Here is a 26,021-nt window from a genome sequence, read left to right on the forward strand (position 1 = left end):
TGAGATTAATAAGTTTCCTTTAAATGATCTTCTAATTGGAACAAGTGTGCTGTGGCAGAATCTAGGTGTCTGAGCTGCTCCAACTGGGTCCCTTAGGAAGGAAAGATCCTCAACTTCATCAGATTGAAGCAAAAGGTCCCTGTCGTAGAAACCAATTCTGGTCCAATTTGCTATCCCTCGTGGGTGGGCGGGGCTGGTCCTGGTGAAAGGGAAGCCTTGTGGCTGCAACCTCCCCACCCCCATCATCCTTTTCTGAGCGGAGGAAGGAAAGAGATGAGAAGGGAGGGAAGGAGGGAACAAGGGAGGAAGGAAAAGCACCTTGGTAGCATCAATCCTGCACCCGTTGAGACTTGGGCTCAAAGGAGAAAGCAATTTTGTGTTCTCTTTTGTCGCAGACAGGACTTTATTGGCAGTCCAAGTTAACATTGGTATTGAATTGTGAGATCTTTAGGAAAGTGTCCCCTCCTTGTGTGTTGCAAAAATTTCCAGTGGGGAAAACATTTTCTTTTGCTATATTTCCAGTCTGAATTAGACCAAGGCAGGGTCCCTACAGGAGAGCCCTTGTAAGGGTTATGTATTAATAGAAAAGCAACTAACTTAAACCTGCTCCGAAATGCTAAAGCTGTTGCACATAAAAAATGGAGGAGCTCTGATCAACTATCACAGCCACCATTTTGACACTTTTGCTGTACTGTTGTCTGTGGAAGTCCCCACTAAATGCAGGCATGGGATAAACTGAACCTGGTTTGTTCTCGGTCTTTTAAGTGGTCACATTTGATCACAAGGCAAGAAGGCCTAGAGAAATGTTTCCCCTTTTGTCTTTCAGCATCCAAGGGAGAAGGAAGGAGAAATGGAAAGAGGAAAGAGAAAGAAAGAGAAGGAAAGGGGGGAAGGAAAAAGAAGAAAATTGGGGATGGAGGAAGATTATAAAGAGAGGAAGGGACCAAGAGAAGTCCTGCCTTAGCACTTAACCATAAGCAGCCATGCTACCAATCCCTTGTACCTTCCTCCTGATCTCTCCTGGTGGTCTCCCATCAAATTGCCAAGGAGAGTGAGCCTATCAGCAGCAGCCTTTTTTAAAATCCCATTTATATCCCACCGTTCTCCGAAGACTCAGGGCGGCTTACAATCTAAGAAGCCCAAATCAATGTGCTTAGCAATAGCCTAATTTATTTATTTATTTATTTGTTTGTTTGTTTGTTTGTTTTATATACCGCCCTTCTCCCGGAGGACTCAGGGCGGTGTACAGAGCAATAAAGTAAGAATACAATAAAGCAATAGAGTGAAAAAATTTTAAAACCCAAATCCATCAGGCCAGGCCGGCTTGTTGGAATAGATAAGTTTTTAGATCACGCTGGAAGGAGCGAAGGTCGGGGCTCATCCGGATTTCAGCTGGTAAGCGGTTCCAAAGGATTGGCGCACCCACCGAGAATGCTCTCCCCCTGGGGGTCACCAGCCGACATTCTCTGACTGACGGCACCCTGAGGAGGCCCTCTCTGTGGGAGCGCACAGGACGGAGGGATGTTGACGCTGGCAGTAGGTACTTCCGTAGGTAATCCGGACCCACGCCATGTAGGGCTTTGTATGTCATCACTAGCACCTTGAATTTCACCCGGAAGGCAACTGGAAGCCAGTGCAGCTCACGGAGCAGAGGTGTAATATGGGAGTATCGGGAGACCCCCAAAAGCACTCGTGCAGCTGCACTCTGCACCAGCTGAAGCTTCCGAGTGGTTCTCAAGGGCAGCCCCATGTAAAGAGCGTTGCAGTAGTCAAGACGAGAGGTCACAAGTGCATGGGTGACTGTACGCAAGGCATCCAGGTCCAGATAGGGTCGCAGCTGGCGCACCAGACGAACCTGAGCGAAGGCCCCTCTAGTCACAGCTCCTATATGATCTTCTAAGGAGAGCTGTGAATCTAAGAGGACACCCAGATTGCGAGCCTTATCTATGGGGGGTAATAACTCGCCCCCGATATTAAGAGATGGAATACTCTGAATATCCTGACATGCCGGTATGTACAGCCATTCAGTCTTGTCCAGGTTGAGTTGAAGCCTGTTCCTCCCCATCCATTCCCGGACCGCTTCCAGGCAACGGGACATCACTGATGTGGTTTGGGGTCGAGATGAAAAGCTGGGTGTCATCAGCATACTGATGATAACCCACTCCAAAACCACGAATGATCTCATCCAGCGGTTTCATGTAGTTGAACAGGAGACGCGAGAGGACCGACCCCTGAGGAACTCCACAAACGAGAGACCTTGGGGTCGACCTGCAAACACCGACTGCAAACGTCCCAGGAGATAGGAGGAGAACCACCGAAGAACTGTGCCTCCCACTCCCAATCCCCTGAGACGCCGCAGCAGGATACCATGGTCGATGGTATCGAAAGCCGCCGAGAGGTCTAATAGGACTAGGACAGAGGAATATCCCCTGTCCCGGGCCCTCCAGAGATCATTCACCAGAGTGAGCAATGCCGTCTCCATGCTGTACCCGGGCCTGAAACCCGATTGGCACGGGTCTAGATAATCCGCTTCATCCAGGACCAGAGGGAGCTGATGCGCCACCACACTCTCAACAACCTTCGCAAGAAAGCGAAGGTTGGAGACCGGACGAAAGTTATTTAACACAGCTGGGTCCAAGGCGGGCTTCTTGAGGAGAGGTCTCACCACCGCCTCCTTCAAGGCGGCGGGGAAATTACCCTCACTCAAAGAAGCAGATATAACCGCCTGGAACCAGCCTCGTGTCCCCTCCCGAGCTGCATAAACCAGCCAGGAAGGGCACAGGTCCAATAAACATGTGGTGGAGCTCAATCTCCCCATAATCCTGTCCACTTCCTCAGGGGTCACAGAATCAAACTCCTCCCAGATAACATCGACAAGACCGCCCGTGTCCTGTTCGTCAGACTCTGCCCAGTTGGAGTCCAGGCCGGTCCGAATCCGAGCGATTTTATCCAACAGATATTGACCAAATTCCTCAGCACGACCCTGCAAGGGCTCCTCCCTCACCTCCTGATTGAGGAGGGAGCGGGTCACCCTAAACAGGGCGGCCGGGCGATTATCTGCGGACGCGATGAGGGCGGAGAAGTAATTAGACCTCGCTGCTCTCATCGCTGCGAGATAAGACCTAATATGGGTTCTTAGTCGCAACCGGTCGGATTCGGATTGGCTGGACCTCCAACGGCTCTCTAGGCCCCGTCTCCGACGCTTCATCTCCCGGAGCTCCGCAGAGAACCATGGAGCTCGCTGGGATCTGCACCGGGTCAGGGGCCGCAAGGGTACAACTCGGTCAAGTGCCTCCGTGGCTGCCCTTTCCCAGGCTTCCACTAAGGCATCCGCCGAGTTGTGAGCAGGGGAGGCAGGTGGGGCCCCAAGCGCTGCCTGGAACCTGTCAGGATCCATTAAGCGCCTGGGGCGGTACCATCTAGTTGGCTCCATACACCCACGGCGGGGGGTGGCAAAACAGAAGACCAGCCGCAGGAGGTGATGATCGGTCCATGACAGGAGCATAACAGTTGGAGAGCCCCCACCAAGATCATCAAACCACTGTCCAGATAAGAAAACCAAGTCAAGGGTGTGGCCTCCCTCATGAGTTGGTCCAAGAATTACTTGCATCAGGTCCATGGCGGTCATGGAAGCCATGAACTCCCGAGCTAACTCAGATGATCCTCCTAGGGATGGTAGATTGAAGTCACCCAAAACTATAAGTTTGGGGAACTCAATCACCAACCCCGAGAGGACATCGAGTAGCTCAGGCAGGGCTCCCGCTGCGCGACTAGGCGAAAGGTACACCAGCAGCAAGCCCAACTGCGCCCCAGGACCTTGAAGAGGTAAGTGCAGCTGGGTGCCCCCCGAGCAGCTGGCATCACTGGGGGTCCTCTGCATGGCCTGGGAGGGACAGCCAGGCTCCTGGTGGACAAGGCTATGGTGCTCGCCCTGGTCTTTCCTTCCTCACCTGGAGACAATGTATTCCCTCCCGCCTGGGCCCCCACAGGCACCCTCCCTGAAACAAACAATGTTGAGGTGGCCACCCCCACCGCAGCCCCCCAAGGTCAACCACAACACTAATGCAGCCCTCAATGATATTGAGTTTCACACCCCTGCTCTAGAGCGTGTTGGGCAGACTACCTGGGCAGCTGGTTGTCATGCACTAATCTGAGGTCAGCTGGCGCCCCACCTCCTTGGCAGGAAGGCAGGCTAGGAGTAGCACTTCAAAGAAAACCTGGGGCTCAGCATCTCAGGGAGGGCCAACAGATGGCGCAGTCTGGTCCTTTGCTGCCCCCTGATGGCTGTTAGCAGAGCTGCTGCTCTAATTCCATCTCAAGAACCCAGGCGGCTTTGGCAGCTCCCACAGTAAGGATGGCAGTTGGGTCCTTCAAAGCGCTTCCCTGACCTCTGGTGGTTCCTTAGCAGGTACAAGGGCACTTGGACCATGGGGGTTGAAAATCGGGCTGGGTGGGTGGGTGGTGCGGAGGGAAATAGCTCCATAGTCCCCATCTGTGGTTTCCTGGCCAAGAATAGCTTTGTTTGCCTAAAGTCACTTGCATCAGCTATATTATATGCCTAGGCAGAAAAGAAGTTTTCAGTGCCAGAGAAATGCTGTTCTCCAATTTCCGCTGCCTTCTATCAAGTGCCAGGAACACTGGTGGTGTGTTCGTGGCCCCTGAGTTTTTTTTCTTTTTTCATATAGACAAATCCAAGATTGCTCCACCACCACCACCCCTGCTGGATACCCCAGGAAAAGTTCCTTCTTTACCCAGGAAACCAGTTCCAACAACCTGCTCTGCAGCTTCCAAGCAACAGCCTGGCTGACCTGATCAGGTGTCAGGACCCACGCCGGTCCACATCTTAGGAAAGAACTCTTGGAGACAGGATTGTCCAAACAGAAACATTTACTAAAACATCGACAGTGGATAATCTAGACAGGATCAATACTTTTAAAGTGTCCCCGAGTAAAAACCCCTCCCCTCAGTCCATTTGGTCAGTCCGGGATCAGTTAAGTTTCAGGTGTCAAAACCCTTCGTGGGAAAAGAGAACTTCCATGCATTTTCAACATTTGCTTCCTCCCTTTCAAATACCAATCGGAGATAAACCAGAATCCCCCCCCCTCTTTCTTTGTTCTTCTCAGTTCAAAGGTTCTTTCCCTGGTCTTTGATGATGGCCTACAGGCAGGCTGAATGAACAACCTTCCATCTAAGGGATAAAGGTAAAGGTTCCCCCGCACATGCGTGCTAGTCGTTTCCAACTCTAGGGGCCAGTGCTCATCTCTGTTTCAAAGCCGAAGAGCTTGTCTGAGGACGTCTCCATGGTCATGTGGCTGGCATGACTAGACGCCAAAGGCGCACACAACGCTGTTACCCCATGCCTGCGAACGTTCTCCTTTGAATACAATGCTTTTAAATGGTTATGTTTTTATGGGATGTTTCAATTACTGTCCACGTTTCTGATGTAACAGGATTTCTTCCATCCAATGAACTATTCTTTTGTACTTTTTCTTCTGTATGTGTCCTGTGCTCCTCTTTTCATTAAGGGAAACCTCCTTGTGAGATTAATAAGTTGCCTTTAAATAATCTTCTAATTGGAACATGTGTGTCGTGGCACAATCTAGGTGTCTCATCTGCCCCAACTGGGTCCCTTAGGAATGAAAGATCCTCAACTTCATAAGATTGAAGCAAAAGGTCCCTCTCGTAGAAATCAATTCTGGTCCAATTCGCTATCCCTTGTGGGTGGGCGGCGCTGGTCCTGGTGAAAGGGAAGCCTCTTGGATGCAAGACCGGCAGTGCTGGCAATCTCCCCCACCCCCCATCACCCTTTTCTGAGTGGAGGAAGGAAAGAGATGAGAAGGGAGGGAACAAGGGAGGAAGGAAAAGCACCTTGGTAGCATCAATCCTGTATCATTGATGTGTTATATATGTAAACAATCCTTTAATTGATGTGTATATATGTTAACAATACAAATAAGACTGCATCATCAAAGTGTATAAACATAAAGCCATCTGACAGGAAAACACGCGGGAACTTTGACAGCTGTCAAAGTTCCCCGCACAGCGCAGGCGCCACCACTGACAGCTCGCGGCTGTCAAACTCCGGACCATGAGGAAGCCTGAGCTGTCAAAGCGTCCACCGCACAGCGCAGGCGCAACCTCTGACAGCTCGCGGCTGTCAAAACACCAAACCACGCGGAAGCCGGAGCTGTCAACAGAAGACGACGCGGATTGGTCCCTGCCTGACACGGCGCCAAAATAAACACCTCTGATTGGTCCTCGCTACCAGCTGCCGGCTATAAAAGCCGGACAAGTTATTCTATGTTTGCCTTGCTCTTAATAAACCTGTTGTTAACTAGCCTGTCGTCCCGAGTGGTCCTTCGGCTACTTCACTGGCGACGAAGGTGGGATCGCTCCGGAGCTGAAGTCACGGCCGAGGAAGAGAGTTCCCGGCAAGAGCTGTCACGGAAGTTTTAACTTCCATCGGAGCAACCCAGGACCGGACGACATGGCAAACTTCGGCCGTGTGAGGGAGTTTGATACCCGCCATCCCGAGAGATGGCAATCACACCTCGGCCAAGTCGAGGGATTCCTCCTCGTCAGTAAAATCACTGACGACCGAGCAAAGGCCGCAGCTCTGCTGTACATCAGCGGACCCCCGGTGTATGATGCAGCCGTCGGCTTGTTCAGCCCGGTGCCCATCACTGAAGTCTCCTACGCGGACCTGGTGGACCAGCTGAACAAGTACTACATGCCGGCTAGTTCAGAACTGTACTGGCGGGTGCAATTCGCACAAAAGAAACAACGGCAGGATGAGCCCGCCAACGAGTTCATCGCCGGGGTCAGACACGCCGCACGGAACTGCTGTTTCCCCGACCTGGAAGACCGCATCAGAGACCAGGTGGTGATCGGTCTGAGGGACGAGAGGCTACAGAAGAAACTGACGTCCAAACCCGACATGAACCTGGCAGAGCTGACCAGAGAGATCATGGCATACGAACACAGCCACAAGAAGAAGCCGACGAACACGACCCCAGAGACCCCCGCGACCGTCTACCAGGAAAGCGCAACCTTCAGCGACAGCGGAGAGTCGGTGGATTTCACCGATGGAGAAGCCCTACAGCGCAGAATGGAGCACCGGCAGCCAAGGAGAGGCAACACGTCGGACCGCCGTGGGTCCAGGAACCCCCCACCGCCACCACCGCGTTACGAGCAACGAGCCGCCTGTGCCAGCTGCGGGGGCAACCATGCCCGAGGAAGCTGCCGCTTTAGGAACGCGAAATGCCACAACTGCGGGAAGACTGGCCACATCAAGCCGGTGTGCCGCAGCAAGGGCCGGGACAACATCAATGAGGTGGAGGCAAATCCCCCAGGTAGGCCGGCTGCCCAGGCCAGCAGGGAAACCCCACCAGGGCCCCTGGTAGAGACAATAGACAGGGTAAACAGCATAAGCTCCAAGGTTAAGGTTTGGGTCAAAATTCAGGGGGTGCCTTGCCACATGGAAGTAGATTCAGGGTCAGCAGTCTCCTTAATTTCGCTGACAACCTATCAGGAGATCTGTCAGAAAGGCCGAGGACAAATTCCTCTGAAACAAACTCAGGTACACCTAGCAGACTTCCAGAAAACCCCCATTCCATTGGAAGGGAAAGCCAAGGTCGTGGTGCAGTACAAGGGGTTCAAGGGTCCCCTGGAGGTTTTAGTCACGCCAGGGAACCGTACCAACTTGATAGGGCTAAACTGGTTCAGTTCACTAGGCATCGCCCTAACGGGGGTTAACACCATTCAAGCACCCAGCCTAGAAGCCGTTTGCGATAAGTACGCCGACGTTTTCGATGGCACTTTAGGAAAATATACGGGTCCCCCCATTTCCTTGCAGTTAAACCCAGCAATCCAACCAATTAAAATAAGAGCCAGGAGGGTACCCTTTGCCCTTAAAGAAAAAATTGAAAATGAACTTGATCGCCTCGTAGGACTAGGGGTGCTTGAGCCAACAGAAGGGGGCACCTGGGAGACCCCTATTGTCACCCCAATCAAACCTAATGGTGAAGTGAGAGTGTGCGCTGATTATAAGGCGACAGTCAACCTAGCCCTCAGCCCCCATGCTTACCCAGTGCCAGCGGTAAGGGACGTATTTGCTTCCATCCGCTCTGGCGCCCTTTTCGCCAAGCTTGATCTCACGCAGGCGTATTTGCAACTGCCTGTCACTGATGACACCGCGGAGGCCCAGACAATTGTCACCCACCGCGGTGCCTTTAAAGTAAAGAGGCTCCAATTTGGCATATCGGCGGCCCCGGGTATATTTCAGGGTATCATGGAGAAGACCCTGAAAGGAATACCCGGGGTCTGCCCCTATTTCGACGATGTTCTCATCGCCGGAGAAAACGAAGCGAACTTAGCTGACAGGCTGTCAGCTGTGCTGAGCCGGCTCAGAGAAGCCGGCCTCAAACTTAAGCGGGAAAAGTGCTCTATTGGAGTCACATCCACTGAATTCCTAGGGTACAAAATAGATAGCCAGGGCATCCACCCCACCTCAGAAAAACTCCAGGCTATCCAGACCGCACCCAGCCCTAGGAATAAGCAAGAGCTTCAATCCTTTTTAGGACTGTTAAACTTTTACCACGCCTTCATCCCCCATAAAGCCACTATTGCGGAGCCTCTGCACAGGCTCCTAGACAAGGGTACAACTTGGTCCTGGACCAAAGAACATGAGAATAGCTTCCAATCGTTAAAAAAGATTATCTGCCACAGTTCAACTATCACCCTTTTCAGAGAGGACACCCCAATATGCATCGCTTGCGATGCCTCACCCTATGGAATCGGGGCTGTCTTAAGTCACCTATTCAAGGACGGTACACAAAGACCCATAGCCTTCTATTCACGCACTCTGACCAAAGCTGAAAGAAACTATGCACAAATTGACAGGGAAGCCCTAGCGATAGTAGCAGGGGTCAAAAAATTTCACGATTACCTGTATGGAAGACCATTTACTATATTTACGGATCACAAACCCCTGCTAGGCATATTCACTTGGAATAAAACTACTCCACAAATTCTCTCACCGAGAATTTTAAGATGGTCAACATTCTTAGCAGCCTATTCCTATCAGCTAATACATAAACCAGGTAAGGAATTGGGACATGCTGACTGCCTCAGCAGACTGCCCATACAAACCAGGGACTCAGACCCAGACCCAGCCAGCCAGATTTTAGCAATCTCCCAACTTCCAGAATGCCCCCTGACTGCAAACATTATAGCTAATAATTCAGCCAAAGATAAGATACTTGCCAGAGTCCTCAAATGGGCCACAACAGGGTGGCCAGCTCAAAACCCACAACCCCAATTCCAACCTTATTATAACAGAAAAAATGAGATCTCAACACATAGAGGATGCCTGCTGTGGGGAAATAGGGTCATCATACCAGAGAAAAACATAGACCAAACATTACACATTTTACATGAAGGACACCCTGGAATTGTAAAAATGAAGGCGATGGCTAGAAGTTATGTGTGGTGGCCAGGCATAGATAAACAAATAGAAAAGTATGTGGGTGGGTGTTATACCTGTCAAGAGACCAGAAACGAACCACCCCAAGCACCAATCCATAAATGGGAGACTACAAGGAACCCTTGGTCACGTATACATATAGATTTTGCAGGACCTATCCAGGGCCAAAGTTTCTTAATTGTAGTGGACAGCTATTCTAAATGGCTGGAAGTCACACCCCTTAGAAAAACAACATCCGAAGCCACTATTCAAGCCTTACGAAAAATATTCGCTACACACGGCCTACCTGACACCATAGTTTCCGACAACGGACCTCAATTCACCTCTCGTGAATTTCAGATCTTCGCTATGAAGAATTGTATTAGGCTGGTCACGTCGGCGCCGTTCCACCCATCGTCGAACGGAATGGCTGAAATTATGGTACGATCCACAAAAGAAGCGTTAAAAAAATTCGTTAAAGGAAATTGGCAGAGGCGACTCAGCCAGTTCCTCTTATCACAACACACAACTCCATGCTCTACAACCGGCAAATCTCCGGCGGAATTAAGATGGGGGAGGAGGCTAATAACACGTCTCGACAGACTGCACCCTGACACATACCCGGAAGAAAAACAGCACCCCCACCCCGCCCGCACACTCAACCCAGGTCAATTGATTTGGGCACGATCATACACAGATAAAAACAAGTGGGTCCAAGGGACAGTAATAAAACAAACAGGGCCCATCTCATACCTTATAGCTACGCAGGCACAGGGCAACATACGCCGCCATATTGACCAGCTCAGACCCAGACAACCACCACACAATTCTGAGCGACCAACCAGTGCCGACATACAACCCCCACCGGAAATGCTGCCTATCCCAAACCAGGAAGAGGAACACCAAAATGAAGAACCAGAACCAGACCACCCTCCACCCCTTCGCCGCTCAACCAGAAATCGAAGACCACCCACCTACCTAAAAGACTATCAGTGGGCAGGTTCAAACATCCAAGAGGAAAGAAACGCACCAGGGGAGGGGTAAGGGGTGTGTTATATATGTAAACAATCCTTTAATTGATGTGTATATATGTTAACAATACAAATAAGACTGCATCATCAAAGTGTATAAACATAAAGCCATCTGACAGGAAAACACGCGGGAACTTTGACAGCTGTCAAAGTTCCCCGCACAGCGCAGGCGCCACCACTGACAGCTCGCGGCTGTCAAACTCCGGACCATGAGGAAGCCTGAGCTGTCAAAGCGTCCACCGCACAGCGCAGGCGCAACCTCTGACAGCTCGCGGCTGTCAAAACACCAAACCACGCGGAAGCCGGAGCTGTCAACAGAAGACGACGCGGATTGGTCCCTGCCTGACACGGCGCCAAAATAAACACCTCTGATTGGTCCTCGCTACCAGCTGCCGGCTATAAAAGCCGGACAAGTTATTCTATGTTTGCCTTGCTCTTAATAAACCTGTTGTTAACTAGCCTGTCGTCCCGAGTGGTCCTTCGGCTACTTCAATTGAGACTTGGGCTCAAAGGAGAAAGCAATTTTATGTTCTCTTTTGTCGCAGACAGGACTTGATTGGCAGTCCAAGTTAACATTGGTATTCTTGAATTGTGAGCTCTTTAGGAAAGTGTCCCCTCCTTGTGTGTTGCAAAGAGCCATTTCAAGTGGGGAAAACAGGACAGAGCAGAGTGGGGGAAAACATTTTCCTTTGTTATATTTCCAGTCTGAATTAGACCAAGGCAGGGTCCCTACAGGAGAGCCCTTGTAAGGGTTATGTATTAATAGAAAAGCAACTAACTTACACCTGCTCCTAAATGCTAAAGCTGTTGCACATAAAAAATGGAGGTGCTCTGATCAACTATCACAGCCACCATTTTGACACTTTTGCTGTACTGTTGTCTGTGGACGTCCCCACTAAATGCAGGCATGGGATAAATTGAACCTGGTTTGTTCTCGGTCTTTTAAGTGGCCACAGACTACCAGCCACAGTGGCATTTGATCGCAAGGGAAGAAGGCATAGAGAAATGTTTCCCCTTTTGCCTTTCAGCATCCTTTCAGCAATGGGGAGGGAGGAAGATTATAAAGAGAGGAAGGGACCGAGAGAAGTCCTGCCTTAGCACTTAACTTAGCATTTAGCACTTAACCACAAGCAGCCATGCTTCCAATCCCTTGTACCTTCCTCCTGACCTCTCCTCGTGGTCTCCCATCAAATTGCCAAGGAGAGCGAGCCAATCAGCAGCAGCGTTGAAGAGATAAGTGCAGCCGGGTGCCCCCCAAGCAACTGGCATGACTGAGGGTCCTCTGCATGGCCTGATAACAACAGCCAGGCTCCTCTGGTGGACAAGGCTATAGTGCCTTCCTCACCTGGAGACAATGGTTCCCCCCCCAACCTGGGCCCTCACAGGTGCCCTCCCAAAGCGAACAATATTTTTTTTATTTTATTTTAATCCCATTTATATGCCGCTCTTCTCCGAAGACTCAGGGCGGCTTACAATCTAAGCACAAATCAAATGTGCTTAGCAATAGCCTTCATTCTGTGTATATGCCTGCTTATTAGGGCTTTCACCCCCCCCCCCAAGCGGCATTATTACAAAGTCAGCTTATTGCCCCCAACAATCTGGGTCCTCATTTTACCTACCTCAGAAGGATGGAAGGCTGAGTCAACCTTGAGCCTGGTGGGATGCGAACCTGCAATAATTGCAGGCAGCTGGTGTTACTTAAGGAGGCATTAGCCCACTGCTCAACCAAGCTTCCTAATATTGAGATGGCCACCCCCATCCCGGCCCCCCAAGGTCAACCAAAACGCTAATGAAGCCCTCAATGAAATTGGGCATGTTGGGCAGACTACCTGGGCAAGTGGTTGTGAGGCATTAATCTAGGGAGACCCAGCACCCCACCTTCTTGGCAGGAAGGCAGGCTAGGAATGGCCCTTCAAAGGAAACTTGGGGCTGAGCATCTCAGGGTCTGCTCCTTTGCTGCCCTCTGATGGCCGTTAGTGGAGCTGCTGCTGTGATCTAATTCCATCTCAAGAACCCTGAAGACTTTGGCAGCCCCCACAGTAAGGATGGCAGTTGGGTCCCTCAAAGTGCTCCCCTGACGTCTCTGGTGGTTCCTCAGCAGGTGCAAGGGCCCTTGGACCATGGGGGCCAGAAAGCAGGGGCTGGGTGGGTGGCTGGTGCGGAGGGAAATATCTCCATAGTCCCCATCTGTGGCTTCCTGGCCAAGAGTAGCTTTGTTTGCCTAAAGTCACTTCCATCAGCTATATTATATGCCTAGGCCAGGGGTCGGCAACCTGAAAAAGCAAAAGAGCCACTGGGAACCGGTTCCATCACACATAAAAAAAAGTGGGAGCCGCGTGCGTGCGTCCATGCATGCGCATGCGGAAAAAAAATTGCGCATGCGCAAAACATTTTTTCTTGCGCATGTGCGAACGCGCGTGGTTGCCATTTTTTAATGTGATGGAACCGGTTCCCGGTTACGCGATGTCGACGGCCCGTTTGCAGAGCTACCGCCTTCGGCAGCCTGCAAACATGCCGCGACAGCTTTCCCAAAGAGCGGCGCCACTGCCCATTTGTGCGGAGGTGCGGGCGCACCTCTCCAAAGGTTTGGGGAGGTGCACGCGCACCTACGGTCATTCGAAGAGGTGCACATGCACCTCTCGGAATGGGCAGCAGTGTCGCTTGTTGGGAAAGCTGCTGTGGCCCGTCTGCAAAGCTGCCGCTTTCGGCAGTCTGCAAACATGCTGCGGCAGCTTTCTCAAAGAGCGGCGCTGCTGCCCGTTTGCGCGGAGGTACGTGCGCACCTCTCCAAAGGTTTGGGGAGGTGCGCGCGCACCTACGGTCGTTCGGAGAGGTGCGCGCGCACCTCTCGGAATGGGCAGCGGCGTCACTTGTTGGGAAAGCTGCCGCGGCCCGTCTGCAGAGCTGCCGCTTTTGGCAGCCTGCAAACGTGCCGCGGCAGCTTTCCCAAAGAGCGGCGCCGCTGCCCGTTCGCGCAGTGGTGTGCGCGCACCTCTCCAAAGGTTTGGGGAGGTGCACGTGCACCTCTCCAAACGGGCGGTGCCACTCTCCATTTGGAGAGGTGCGCGTGCACCACTGCCCATTCGAAGAGGTGCGCGCACACCGGGCGGCTGGGAGCCGCAGGAGACGGCTCAAAGAGCAGCATTCGGCTCCGGAGCCGCGGGTTGCCGACCCGTGGCCTAGGCAAAAAAGACGTTTTCAGTGCCAGAGAAATGCTGTTCTCCAATTGCCGCTGCCTTCTATCAAGTGCCAGGAACACTGGTGGTGTGTTCCTGGCCCCGAGTTTTTTTCTTTTTTCATATAGACAAATCCAAGACTGCTCTCCACCACCACCATCCCTGCTGGATACCCCAGGAAAAGTTCCTTCTTTACCCAGGAAACCAGTTCCACCAACCTGCTCTGCAGCTTCCAGGCAACAGCCTGACTGACCTGATCAGGTGTCAGGACCCACCCCAATCCACATCTTAGGAAAGAACTCTTGGAGACAGGATTGTCCAAACAGGAACTTTTACTAAAACATGGTTGACAGTGGATAATCTAGACAGGATCTGGAAAATGTGTCGCAGATCGATACTTTTAAAGTATCCTTGAGTAAAAACCCCTCCCCTCAGTCCATTTGGTCAATCCAGGATCAGTTAAGTTTCATGTGTCAAAAGCCTTCTTGGGAAAAGAGAACTTCAATGCATTTTCAACTTTTGCTTCCTCCCCTTCAAATTCCAATCAGAGATAAACCAGAATACCCCCCCCCGCTCTTTCTTTGTTCTTCTCAGTTCAAAGTTTCTTCCCTGGTCTTTGATGATGGCCTCCAGGCAGGCTGAATAAACAACCTTCCATCTAAGGGATAAAGGTAAAAGGTAAATGTTCCGCCGCACATGCGTGCTAGTCGCATGTGCTAGTCGTTTCCGACTCTAGGGGCCGGTGCTCATCTCCGTTTCAAAGCCGAAGAGCTTGTCCGAGGACATCTCCGTGGTCATGTGGCTGGCATGATTAGACGCCAAAGGCGCACAGAACGCTGTTACCTTCCCACCCTAGTGGTCCCTATTTTTCTACTTGCATTTTTACGTGCTTTCAAACTGCTAGGTTGGCAGGAGCTGGGAGGAGTAACAGGCACTCAGGATTCGAACCGCGAAACTGCCAACCTTCTGATCAACAAGCTCAGCGTCCTAGCCCACTGAGACACCGCGTCCCTTTCTAATGGATAGGGATGACCAATTAATGGGAATGGCAGAATCCATGGGGCGAGATTTAGGGTTGCACAGATAGGGAGTTAAGAATGGAATATAAATGGATTCTGACACCAGGGTTCCAGATTCACAGCTCTAGTGCCTTCCAAGCTGCCTGATCAAAGGAAGCGCCTGATTTTCCATGCTATTTTTTTATTTAGGAGAAAGTCATAAATCAAAATTTACACTCAATGCATTATGAAGGAACTGGATACTGTTTAATTGCATCAGTGTCAACGGATTTCACAGTAAATTGAAATTATTTGGTAAAAAGGTACCCCTAAATACTTTTTGCTCCAATGGGAGGATTCGACCATTCACCTTGTCCTTCTCTGACTCTTCTTCAGAGAATTTGAGGGGCCCAAACTTGGCACAGTATTTATGATGCAGGTTGAGCAGAGCAGAACCGATCAGAACAATTCTTGGCCTCTGTTTCATGGCCCTGATCTGAATTCTTAGGAGAGGACAGTTTCTGGCTCCTTCTCCACCTTCAGGAGGGGTCTCAGCTGCAGCCAGGATAGCCCAGAAAAGGAGCAGCTGAGAGGCCGGCTGGAACTCAAGCAGGAAATAAGGAAGGCTGGTCTTGGACAACAGGCAAAGCTCCAGAAATCTAGCCCTTCTCAATACTGCCACACTTAGCACATGTCAATGGGGTGTTAGATCCTAGGGAGGAAATTGTGTTGTGTGAACGAAAACAAGTCATGCTGAAGTATAAAATTGCAACTTTCTTGCCATTCAGCCTCTATATTGCCTTTGCCAGCCTACCTGGGCAGGTTGTTGTGAGCTTTAATCTAGGGCCAGATAGTGCCCCTCCTCCTTCACTGGGCCGAGCATCTCTGAACTGCAGCGCTCCCAAGGGCCAGCAGGTAGTGCCAACACCCATCTTTGGCTGCCCCCTGATGGCCGGTGGGGGTGTGGCTGCTCAGCTGTACTTCATCTCCGGGGCCAGGAAAGCCAAAGCGCCCCCCCCCCTGCAGCAAAGACCTCAGTGGGTCCCTCAAAGATCTCTTTGCTGGCAGTTCCTGGGCAAGTGCGAGGAAGGACTCACGGATTGTGTGGGCCGGAGCTGGAGGGCTGGTGCGGCCTTCATCATCCCGGACCTAAGATTGCAGCCCTCCAGCCTTGAACGGGGCAGTAGCAGGAGGACCCACAGAAGTTGCTCTTGGTTGCTCTCATATGTTGCCATTGAGGCTTGTTGCAGGGACTCGCCTGAAGGGTGTCCACTGGGAACCTTCTCCAGCCGTGGACTCTCAGCCTGGCCCTGGACATCATTGGCTGTCCTGGGAAGTAATCTTGATTAGGGTTAGTTGGGACTTCAATGGAAAAGGTGGTTCTTAAGGCCAGTTTATGGGACTATCTCTTCTCCCCACTTTCCTCCTTTCTCTTTGGCAGGGCAGAAGATGTGAGAAAAAAACCCAAGAAAAACATTTGGGAAAATCATGAGATGAATACAAATATTTAAAGTCAAAACAATAATTGCATATCCTCCTTCCCAACCCCCCCCCATGCACGAAGAGGTTCCAGTGTGAATGCAGAGCGAGTGAAGGGAGGGGCAGAAGCTCTGGAGAGCCAAAAGACCGAAACAGGCAGATTCGTCCATGAGATCAGGATCAGAATCACAGAATTAATGTAAATGAATTAATAAATAAATAAAGATGATGAGAGTTGGAAGGGACCCTGGAGGTCTTCTAGTCCAGCCCCTGCTCAGGAAGGAGACCCTATACCATTTCAGACAAATGGCTGTCCAGTCTCTTCTTAAAACCTTCCAGTGTTGCAGCATTGACAGCTTCTGGTGGCAGGTAGTTCCACTGCTTAATTCTTCTCCCTGTCAGGAAATTCCTCCCTCCTCCCCGCTCGCTTTCCCTCCGTCGCTGCTTCTCCCGCCTTCGGGGGGCTTCGGGGACGAGCCCGGCTCCCTCCTCCTCGGGGCGCCCCCCAGATACGGGAAGGCTGCTCTCCCGCCTCCCCCGCCCTTCTCCCCATCTGCTCCCACCCCCGCGCGGGAGGGGGGCTGCCTAGGGGCCGCGGGGGGGCCTGGCCGGAGCCCCCCCAACTCCCCCCCGCCCTGCCTGGGGCGAGACTTCGCTACTACGCAGGCGCCATGTAGCTGATGGATGCAAGGAGGACGCCGATTGGTCGCTCTGGCGAGGGCGGCTATTGGCAGGAGGACTCGTAGGGGCGGTCCCTTCAAGCGAAAGAGGAAGAGGAACCAAGAAAAGGGTTCGCAGGGAACTCTCGCCTCCACTTCCGGGAACGAATCGAACTGAGGCGCTTAATTGACTAGGCCGCGGCCTGGCTCGGAGCCAGGTAGGGCGCAAGGGATGCCGGGAGTCGCAGTCCGAGCCCTTCTCTGGCGGAGAAAGGGGGGAGCCCGAGGCCTGGTCTGGCAGGAGGGGCGCTGGGAGGGAGTCCTGCCCGGAAAGTCTCACTGAGAGGCCGAGGCTTCGGCCTTCCTCCCGGGACGGGCTGGGACTCCCTCTGGGGAAGGGACGAAGCCGTGACCCGCCTCTCCCCCTTCGCCCCTGCAGGACTTCGGGCGAGCCCGGCGGAGGAAGGAAGGAAGGAGGCCCCGCGGAGCAGCCCCTGGAGGAGACGGCGGGGAAGGCACAGAAGGGATGGGCCGAAGGGGACTCCGGGAAAGGAGGCCCCCTGGAGGGCGAAGCGGGGAGCGGGAAACGGGCGGAGACCCTGAGACGAGCCTGGAGGGCGGAGGGTCCCCCTGCCTGGGGAGAGACGCAGCCCGGGAGGCCCCTCAGCTCCGCCGGCCTGGATGCGGGGTGGGGGTGTGGGAAGACGGGACCTCAGAATTCTAGAATTCACCTTCCCGGTGGGAGGAAGACAGACGTCGTTACTGCGCAGGCGCCACCTAGCTGATGGGTGGAAGGAGGACGCCGCTTGGTCGCTCTGGCGAGGGCGGCTTTAACAGCAGGACACGTAGGGGCGGTCCCTTCAAGCGAAAGAGGAAGAGCAACCAGCAAAAGGGCTCGCATGGAACTCTCGCCTCCACTTCCGGAATCAAACAATCCAGGCGCCGAATTAACTAGTCCGTTTAGCGTAGGGGTCCTCAAACTTGGCTCCTTTCAGACTTGTGGACTTCAAATCCCAGAATTCCTCAGCCAGGCACGCTGGCTGAGGAATTCTGGGAGTTGAAGTCCACAAGTCTGAAAGGGGCCAAGTTTGAGGACCCCTGGGAGCCAGGTAGGAAGTAAGGGATGCCGGGAGTTGTAGTCTGAAAGTCTCTGGCCGAGGAGGGAGGGAGTGAGGGGGAGGCCGAGTCCTGGTCTGGTGGAACGGGAGCTGGGAGGGAGGCCTGGCCGGAAAGTTTCACTGAGAGGCCGAGGCTTCGGCCTTCCTCCCCGGGCGGGGCTGGGACTACCCTCCGGGGAAGGGGCGAAGCCGTGACCTTCCTCTCCCCCTTCGCCCCTGCAGGATTTTGAGTGAGCGCGGCGGAGGAAGGAAGGAGATGCCGGCCGAGAGGAGAGGAGGCCCCGCGCAGCAGCCCCGGGAGGAGACGGCGGGGAAGGCCCGGAAGGGATGAACGGAGGGGGACTCCGCGAAAGGAGGCCGCCTGGAGGGCGATCCGGGGAGCAGGAAACGGGCGGAGACCCCGAGACGGGCCTGAAGGGCGGAGGGTCCCTCAGAAGAGGCGGGAAACTCGGGAGTCCCCAGAGGATCCAGGAGGGAGGAGAGAAATATCAGTGCCCGGAATGTGGAAAATCCTCCAAATCAAATGAAGCTCTTAAAAACCATCGAAGGATCCACAGAGGAGAAAAACCATTTAAATGCTTGGAGTGTGGGAAGAGCTTCAGTCAGAGGGGAAACCTTTATGCACATCGAAGAATCCACACAGCAGAGAAACTGTATGAATGCCCAGAGTGTGGAAAGAGGTTCAATTTGAGTGAAAACCTTTATGCACATCAAAGAATCCATACAGCAGAGAAACCGTATAAATGCCCGGACTGTGGAAAATCCTTCCAAAGAAATGGAGATCTTAAAAACCATCTAAGAATCCACACTGGAGAAAAACCATATAAATGCCTGGAATGTGGAAAGAGCTTCAGTCAGACAGGACACCTTTATAGACATCAAAGGATCCACTTAGGCGAGAAACCACATAAATACCTGGAGTGTGGAAAGATATTCAGTGAGAGGAGAACAGATGGAAGACTCAGGAGTCCCGAGAGAATCCAGGAGGGAGGAAAGAAATATCAGTGCCCAGAATGTGGAAAATCCTTCAGAAGGAACCACCATCTTGAAAGGCATTTAAGAATCCACATAGGAGAAAAACCACATAAATGCCTGGAGTGTGGGAAAAGCTTCAGTGAGAGAGGAAACCTCTATAGTCATCAAAAAATTCACACTGGAGAGAAACAGCATAAATGCCTGGAGTGTGGAAAGAGCTTCAGTCAGAGTAGCGCCCTTTATAATCATCAAAGGATCCACACTGGAGAAAAACCATATAAATGTCTGGAGTGTGGAAAGAGCTTCAGTCTGAGGGGTACCCTTTGTAGACATCAGAGGATTCACACTGGAGAAAAACCATATGCATGCCTGGAGTGTGGAAAGAGCTTCAGTCGGAGGGGCACCCTTAATAGACATCAAAGGATTCACACAGGAGAAAAACCGAATAAATGCACAGTGTGTGGAAAGAACTTCAGTCGCAGGGGCAACCTTTATAGACATCAGAAAATGCACTCAGGAGAAAAACCATATAAATGTCTGGAGTGTGGAAAGAGCTTCAGTCAGAGTAGTGCCCTTTATAGACATCAAAAAATTCACACTGGAGAGAAACAGCATAAATGCCTGGAGTGTGGAAAGAGCTTCAGTCAGAGGAGCGCCCTTAATGGTCATCAAAAGATCCATACAGGAGAAAACCCGTATAAATGCCTGGAGTGTGGAAAGAGTTTCAGTCTGAGGGGTAGCCTTCATAGACATCTAAGAATCCACACAGGAGAAAAACCATATGAATGCCTGGAGTGTGGAAAGAGCTTCAATCTGAGGGGCACCCTTAATAGACATCAAAGGATTCACACAGGAGAAAAACCGAATAAATGCACAGAGTGTGGAAAGAGCTTCAGTCTGAGGGGCACTCTTAATACACATCAAAGGATTCACAAAGGAGAAAAACCGAATAAATGCACAGAGTGTGGAAAGAGCTTTAGTCGGAGGAGCAGCCTGTATATACATCAAAGGATCCACACAGAAGACAAACCATATGAGTGCCTGGAGTGTGGAAAGAGCTTTAGTGATAGGAGCACCTTTCGTCTTCATCAAAGAATCCACTCAGGAGAGACACAGCATAAATGCCAGGAGTGTGGAAAGAAATTCAGTCGGAGGGGACATCTTTATTTACATCAAAGGATCCACACAGAAGAAAAACCAAATAAATGCCTGGAGTGTGGAAAGTGCTTCAGTCAGAGGGGAAACCTTTATGTACATCAAAGGATCCATTCAGAGGAGAAAGCGTATAAATGCCTCCAGTGTGGAAAGAGCTTTACTGAAAGTGGTGGTCTTCGTAAACATCAAAGAATTCACACAGGAGAAAAACCATATGTCTAGAGTTGGGAAGGTGTGAGCACTTACCCTTCATTGTCATCTCATCCTTTTTTGTGTCAACATTTTACTATTCCCTACTATTCCGTGGTGGCTCAGTGGGTTAAGACGCTGAGCTTGTCGATCAGAAGGTCGGCAGTTTGGCGGGCCGAATTTTGAGTGCCGCATAACAGAGTGAGCTCCTGTTAGTCGTCCCAGCTTCTGCCCACCTAGCAGTTCGAAAGCACGTGAAATGCAAGTAGAAAAATAGGGACCACTATGGTGGGAAGGTAACAGCGTTCTGTGTGCCTTTTGCATCTAGTCATGCCAGCCACGTGACCATGGAGATGTCCTCAGACAAGCTCTGGCCCTTCAGCTTTGAAACGGAGATGAGCACTGGCCGCTAGAGTTGGAAACGACTAGTACGCATGTGCGGGGGAACCTTTACCTTATTGCTACACTCTGTTTAATGATTCTGCTATTCTGTTATTTCTAATAGTTGAATTTGAATCATACACACTTTTCAAGGGGTACATAATCTTATAAGTGGAAGTGTATTCATTTCCACAAAGTTGTATCACAATTTCTTCTTATTGGTGAGATTTCATTTTGAGATTCAGAAGCTGCTATTGGAATGTTCTGAAGAAACTTACCACTTTCAATTGTGCCCACAGTTCTTTCCATGGGCCTGGAAATCAGAACATTCTCTCCTGGGTTGATTTTCCCCTTAAAATAGGACTCTCGCCTCTTCCGTACCTTTTGGCACACTCCCTCCTTCCACAGAAAGAACAAACTACACTCTTGGTTATTATTGAGTCAATTAATGAGTCAATTTACCCTTTTCTCTCCTTATGTGGGCCATAAACTTTGCCTCATCTGAAGACCTCTGTGTTACAGGAATACAGTCCTTGCTGAGGACCAAGGGACTCTCTCAGGGTGAATAGCAAAGGACTTTTTCAATTGTACATGTGATTCAGCTGGCCGAAATGGTATCTTTTCACAACAGATTTATATGGCTCAGGATGCCTTTTCCCATGCGAACATTCTCCTTTTAATACAATGGCTTTACATGGTTATGTTATTATGGTATGTTTAACTTACTGCCCACGTTTCTGATTAACAGGATTTCTTCCATCCAATCAACTATTCTTTTGCCTGGTAGAACCTAGGTGTCTGAGCTGCCCCAACTAGGTCCGTTAGGAAGGAAAGATCCTCAACTTCATCAGATTGAAGCAAAAGGTGCCTCTCGTAGAAACCAATTCTGGTCCAATTCGCTATCTCTCGTGGGTGGCTGGGGCTGGTCCTGGTAAAAGGGAAGCCTCGTGGCTGCAAGGCTACATCAGCAAGGGAGCCATGGAGGTGGTTTTGGGGGGTGGCACTTATATACAACCTGGTATAACAAAGCCAAAACATACTCAGCCTTAGATCCACGGGACAGCCCTGGAACCAGCAAGTTCCCCCCCCACTAAGGTGTGCGCACAGGAGATGGCCCGCGCCAGAGCCCTGGGTGAAGTCAGCCTGTAGGGAAGATAGGGAGCAAAGTCACCAGACTCTGCTGGCTCGTGCGCCAGGGCGCAGGGAAGGGCACACGTCACTGGTTCCAGGGCTATCCTGGACCACATTTTATATCTACTTGAATAGTACGTGTATAGGCTTCCCCCTTGCTTCCTTTCTCTCCAAATATCTTGCATCCTTAATTCGTCCACCATCTTGAAAAAGTTTTTGGCAATCTTCTGGGTCCTTTTCTTTCTTCCTTGCTTTTATAGTCTAGCTTCTGTCTATTATTGCATTAAAATCGCCCATAATACAGATGTTCTCACAGTCTATCGCCCATAGTGCATTATATAGTTTCCTGTAGAACTGTTCTTGCCCCCCATTTATTTATTTATTTATTTATTTATTTATTTATTTATTTATTTATTTATTTATTTATTTATTGATGGGATTTATATCCCGCCCTCTCTCCCGAAGGACTCAGGGCGGCTAACAACAAAACATATAATAAGTACAGAAATCAAGATAAAAATAAAATTGAAATCATCTGTGCAATAAATTAAAATTAAGGAAATTAGAAAATAAATTAAAAGTTCTAAATATAAATTAATTGAAATGTCTGTCAGTCCAGGTCAGCCTGGTGGAACAGGAGTGTTTTGAGGCCGCGGCGAAAGGATTGGAGGTTTTGGGCCATCCGAAGCTCAGGGGGGAGCTGATTCCATAGGGCTGGCGCTCCCACAGAGAAGGCCCTCCCCCTGGGGGTCGCCAGCCGACATTGCCTAGCTGACGGTACCCTGAGGAGGCCTTCTATGTGTGAGCGTACTGGACGATGGGAATTTGTTCCCGGCAGCAGATGGTCCTGCAAGTATCCCGGACCTAAGCCATGTAGGGCTTTAAAGGTAAGTACCAGCACCTTAAATCTCACCCGGAGGGCAACTGGTAGCCAATGCAGCTCACGCAGGAGGGGTGTGATATGGGATGCTCCCATCACAACCCGTGCAGCTGCATTGTGCACCAGCTGAAGCCTCCGGGTGGACTTCAAGGGCAGCCCCATGTAGAGAGCATTACAGTAATCAATACGGGAGGTGACGAGTGCGTGGGTGACTGTACGTAGGGCATCTCGGTCCAAAAAGGGGCGCAATTGGTATATAAGACGAATCTGTGCAAATGCCCCCCTAGCCACGACTCCAATATGATCTTCAAAACTGAGTCGTGAGTCTAAGAGGACGCCCAGATTGCGTGCTCTATCAATGGGAGGTAACATCTCTCCTCCTATAGTCAGAGATGGAACCTCTTGGACTAAACGAGATGATGGTATGTACAGCCACTCAGTCTTGGCCAGGTTGAGTCGAAGCCTGTTTTCTCCCATCCAAATCTGTACCGCTTCCAGGCAACGGGACATCACATCGAGGGCATCACTGGGTTGGTTCGGGGTGGAGATGAATAGCTGGGTATCATCAGCATATTGATATTTCACCCCGAAGCTACGGATGACCTCTCCCAGCGGCTTCATATAGATGTTGAACAGGAGGGGCGAGAGCACCGAACCCTGAGGCACTCTACAATTAAGAGGCCTAGGGCTTGACCTCTGCCCTCCTGCCAACACCGTCTGCGAATGGTCCGAGAGGTAGGAGGAGAACCACCACAGAACAGTGCCTCCCACTCCCAGCCCCTCAAGACGACGCAATAAGATACCATGGTCAATGGTATCAAAAGCCGCTGATAGATCTTATAGGACCAGGACAGAGGAATAACCTCTATCTCGGGCCCGCCAGAGATCATTCAACCAGTGCGACCAATGCCGTCTCCGTGCTGTGCCCGGGTCTGAAACCTGATTGGTACGGATCTAGATATTCAGCTTCCTCCAGGTTCAAAGGGAGCTGTCGTGCCACCACGCTCTCAACGACCTTCGCAAGGAAGCAAAGGTTGGAGACAGGACGGAAGTTGTTTAAAACAGCTGGGTCCAGTGCCGGTTTCTTGAGGAGGGGCCTTACCACCGCCTCTTTCAAGGCAGCAGGGAAGTACCCCTCACTCATTTGGGGCATAGATTCCTACTAATATCTGTTTTTGCTTAATTATCATCTCCACTACTAAAATCCTACCTTCTCTTATCTTTATAAATTTGCTTGGCTAAGATTGACTCTCTGATATATATTGCTACTCTTTATTTGTGCTGTGATAAAGATGCAAACATCTTTCCCAGTTTAGGGCATTCCAACACCTGTGTATGTTGTTCCTTAATGTGAGTCTCTTGGATAACTATAACACCTAACTATAACATCAGAAGCAGCCTTTGAGCCAAGGTCAGTTTCACCGTTTTCTGTTTTTGCAGACTCTCAAGCTGATGCCCCAGTAGTAACCTATGCTCATGGGGATCAGGCTGATTATGAGAGATTTGGTGCTAGACCTAAGGCTTTACTAGGGAAGGAAGTAATGGATTATCCTCCAAGTTCTGAGCAAACTGTGCAGGAGAAGGCTTTGCAAAGTTATTATGAACAAATTGAAGATTTTGAGAGAGAGCTGCAAAACGCAAAGTTGTGTGCAGCATGGTATAAAAAGCAAGGGAGAGCCTCTGCTGGCATTCAGTTTTCAGAAGAAGCCATATTGCCCCCCTCTTCACAAGCATTGCCACACCCACAAGGGTCAGCCATTTTGCCTTCTTCCTCAGAGACAAAGGCACACCCATTGAGTGTTATGTCAGACAAATGGGAGCCTGACTGCCTGCTGTGTCAAATGACATGCGAGGATACAATGGTGCCTGAATCTAATGTTATAGCACCATCTGCTGGTGAGCCTGTTTTACAAGATGCATTTCAAAGAATGCCGAATGCTTTTTCACAGATGTCTCTTCATCAGGCATCGCTCCAAGCTGCCACACCTCCTCATTCATTGGGAGCGTCAGCTAGAATGCCTATTAATACTGCTACTATCCAGGTTCCTGTCTCAGATGGAGCACAGCAGCCTTCAGCCCAAGTGCGGCCTCCACTGGTTTCTCAAATACAAAGGCCAGTGCTAACTGCAGGCCAACTTAATGTGCCAGCGCCTTCTGCTGGCCAGGGTGGAATAGCAGCTCAAAGACAGTCACAGCCAGCACCAATACTACTGGCAGCTTCAATGCAACTGCCGCAAGCCCTGGCACAGGCGCCACTGGTGCCCCCTGCTGGCTATGTCCGGATGGCACAGCCTGCACAACCAGCACCTACTGCAGGCCAGTTTGTTGTTGTTGTTAGTTGCGAAGTCGTGTCCGACCCATCGCGACCCTATGGACAATGTTCCTCCAGGCCTTCCTGTCCTCTACCATCTTCTGGAGTCCATTTAAGCTCACGCCTACTGCTTCAGTGACTCCATCCAGCCACCTCATTCTCTATCGTCCCCTTCTTCTATTGCCCTCAATCTTTCCCAGCATTAGGCTCTTCTCCAGTGAGTCCTTCCTTCTCATTAGGTGGCCAAAGTATTTGAGTTTTAGCTTCAGGATCTGGCCTTCAAAAGAGCAGTCAGGGTATTTTATTTGTAACCCTGTATTCAACTCTGGGAAGTGAGGGAGCGGGAGGGTGGGGTGGGCTGGGTTTTGGGGTTTATATTGTAACTTTTATAAAACTTTCAATATAATAATAATAATAATAATAATAATAATAATAATAATAATAATAATAATAATATAATATAATATAATAATAATAATATAATAAAATAATAATAATAATAATAATAATAATAATAATAATAATAATAATAATATTATAATAATGTTGGAAGGGACCTTGGAGGTCATCTAGTCCAACCCCCTGCTCAGGCAGGAAACAACACTGTGCTTCACTAATATTAGCAGGAATGTAATTAAAAGTTTCTTGACTACATGTAAAAAACCATCCTTGCGGGAGTCAAACATGAACAAAATTAAAGTTTCCTCAAAAGCTGTACAATTTAAACAGGTGAACTAATACGAAAACAGTGAGGTTTTTTACTTGAAAATGTACAATTAACTATTTTAGCACATGTTATATTTTCAGGGATTGCTACTATTGGGGTGTGCAAAGCAATTACATTAGGGGGTATCATATCAACCCCCAACTACATATAGTCCCATAGTTAAAGTTTTTATACAATAGAAAGTTACTCAAGCCAGTAAAGTTTTGAATTACTGCAGAAGGAGTACAGACAGGAATCAAACATGTAATAAGAGTCAGAGATTAAGTTAAAAGGCTGTTGAGAAAAAGTATGAAAAGCTAAAATAACAGCAGACAATTCTGAGCGTTGCAGAGATGATTGTTTTGCAGT

At 50.3% G+C, this 26,021-nt stretch overlaps 1 protein-coding gene and 2 long non-coding RNA genes across 4 annotated transcripts; 1 reads left to right on the forward strand and 2 right to left on the reverse strand.

Annotated features, from left to right (window-relative positions):
* Window positions 1-332: 332 nt before the first annotated feature.
* On the reverse strand, window positions 333-12,332 carry LOC310647754. Its single transcript, XR_014493935.1, has 3 exons — window positions 11,840-12,332; window positions 3,817-3,950; window positions 333-1,164 (listed from the first exon to the last, which is right to left on the reverse strand). It is a non-coding gene; the product is annotated as an uncharacterized lncRNA (long non-coding RNA).
* Window positions 12,333-13,994: 1,662 nt separating this feature from the next.
* On the reverse strand, window positions 13,995-17,549 carry LOC310647739. Of its 2 annotated transcripts, none has more exons than XR_014493920.1 (3): window positions 17,538-17,549; window positions 15,039-16,100; window positions 13,995-14,328 (listed from the first exon to the last, which is right to left on the reverse strand). It is a non-coding gene; the product is annotated as an uncharacterized lncRNA (long non-coding RNA). The 2 variants fall into 2 exon arrangements; XR_014493921.1 differs by lacking the exon at window positions 17,538-17,549 and having other exon boundaries at window positions 15,039-15,380; window positions 15,483-16,187.
* Window positions 17,008-21,325, forward strand: LOC310647665 (uncharacterized protein). Its single transcript, XM_083375099.1, has 2 exons — window positions 17,008-17,024; window positions 18,147-21,325. Exon 2 carries the CDS (start codon window positions 18,252-18,254, stop codon window positions 20,274-20,276), a length of 2,025 nt encoding a protein of 674 aa, XP_083231225.1. The 5' UTR covers window positions 17,008-17,024; window positions 18,147-18,251; the 3' UTR covers window positions 20,277-21,325.
* The last annotated feature ends 4,696 nt before the right edge of the window (window positions 21,326-26,021 follow it).

Source organism: Vipera ursinii (assembly GCF_947247035.1).
Source record: "Vipera ursinii genome assembly, chromosome: 16".
Lineage (NCBI taxonomy): Eukaryota > Metazoa > Chordata > Lepidosauria > Squamata > Viperidae > Vipera > Vipera ursinii.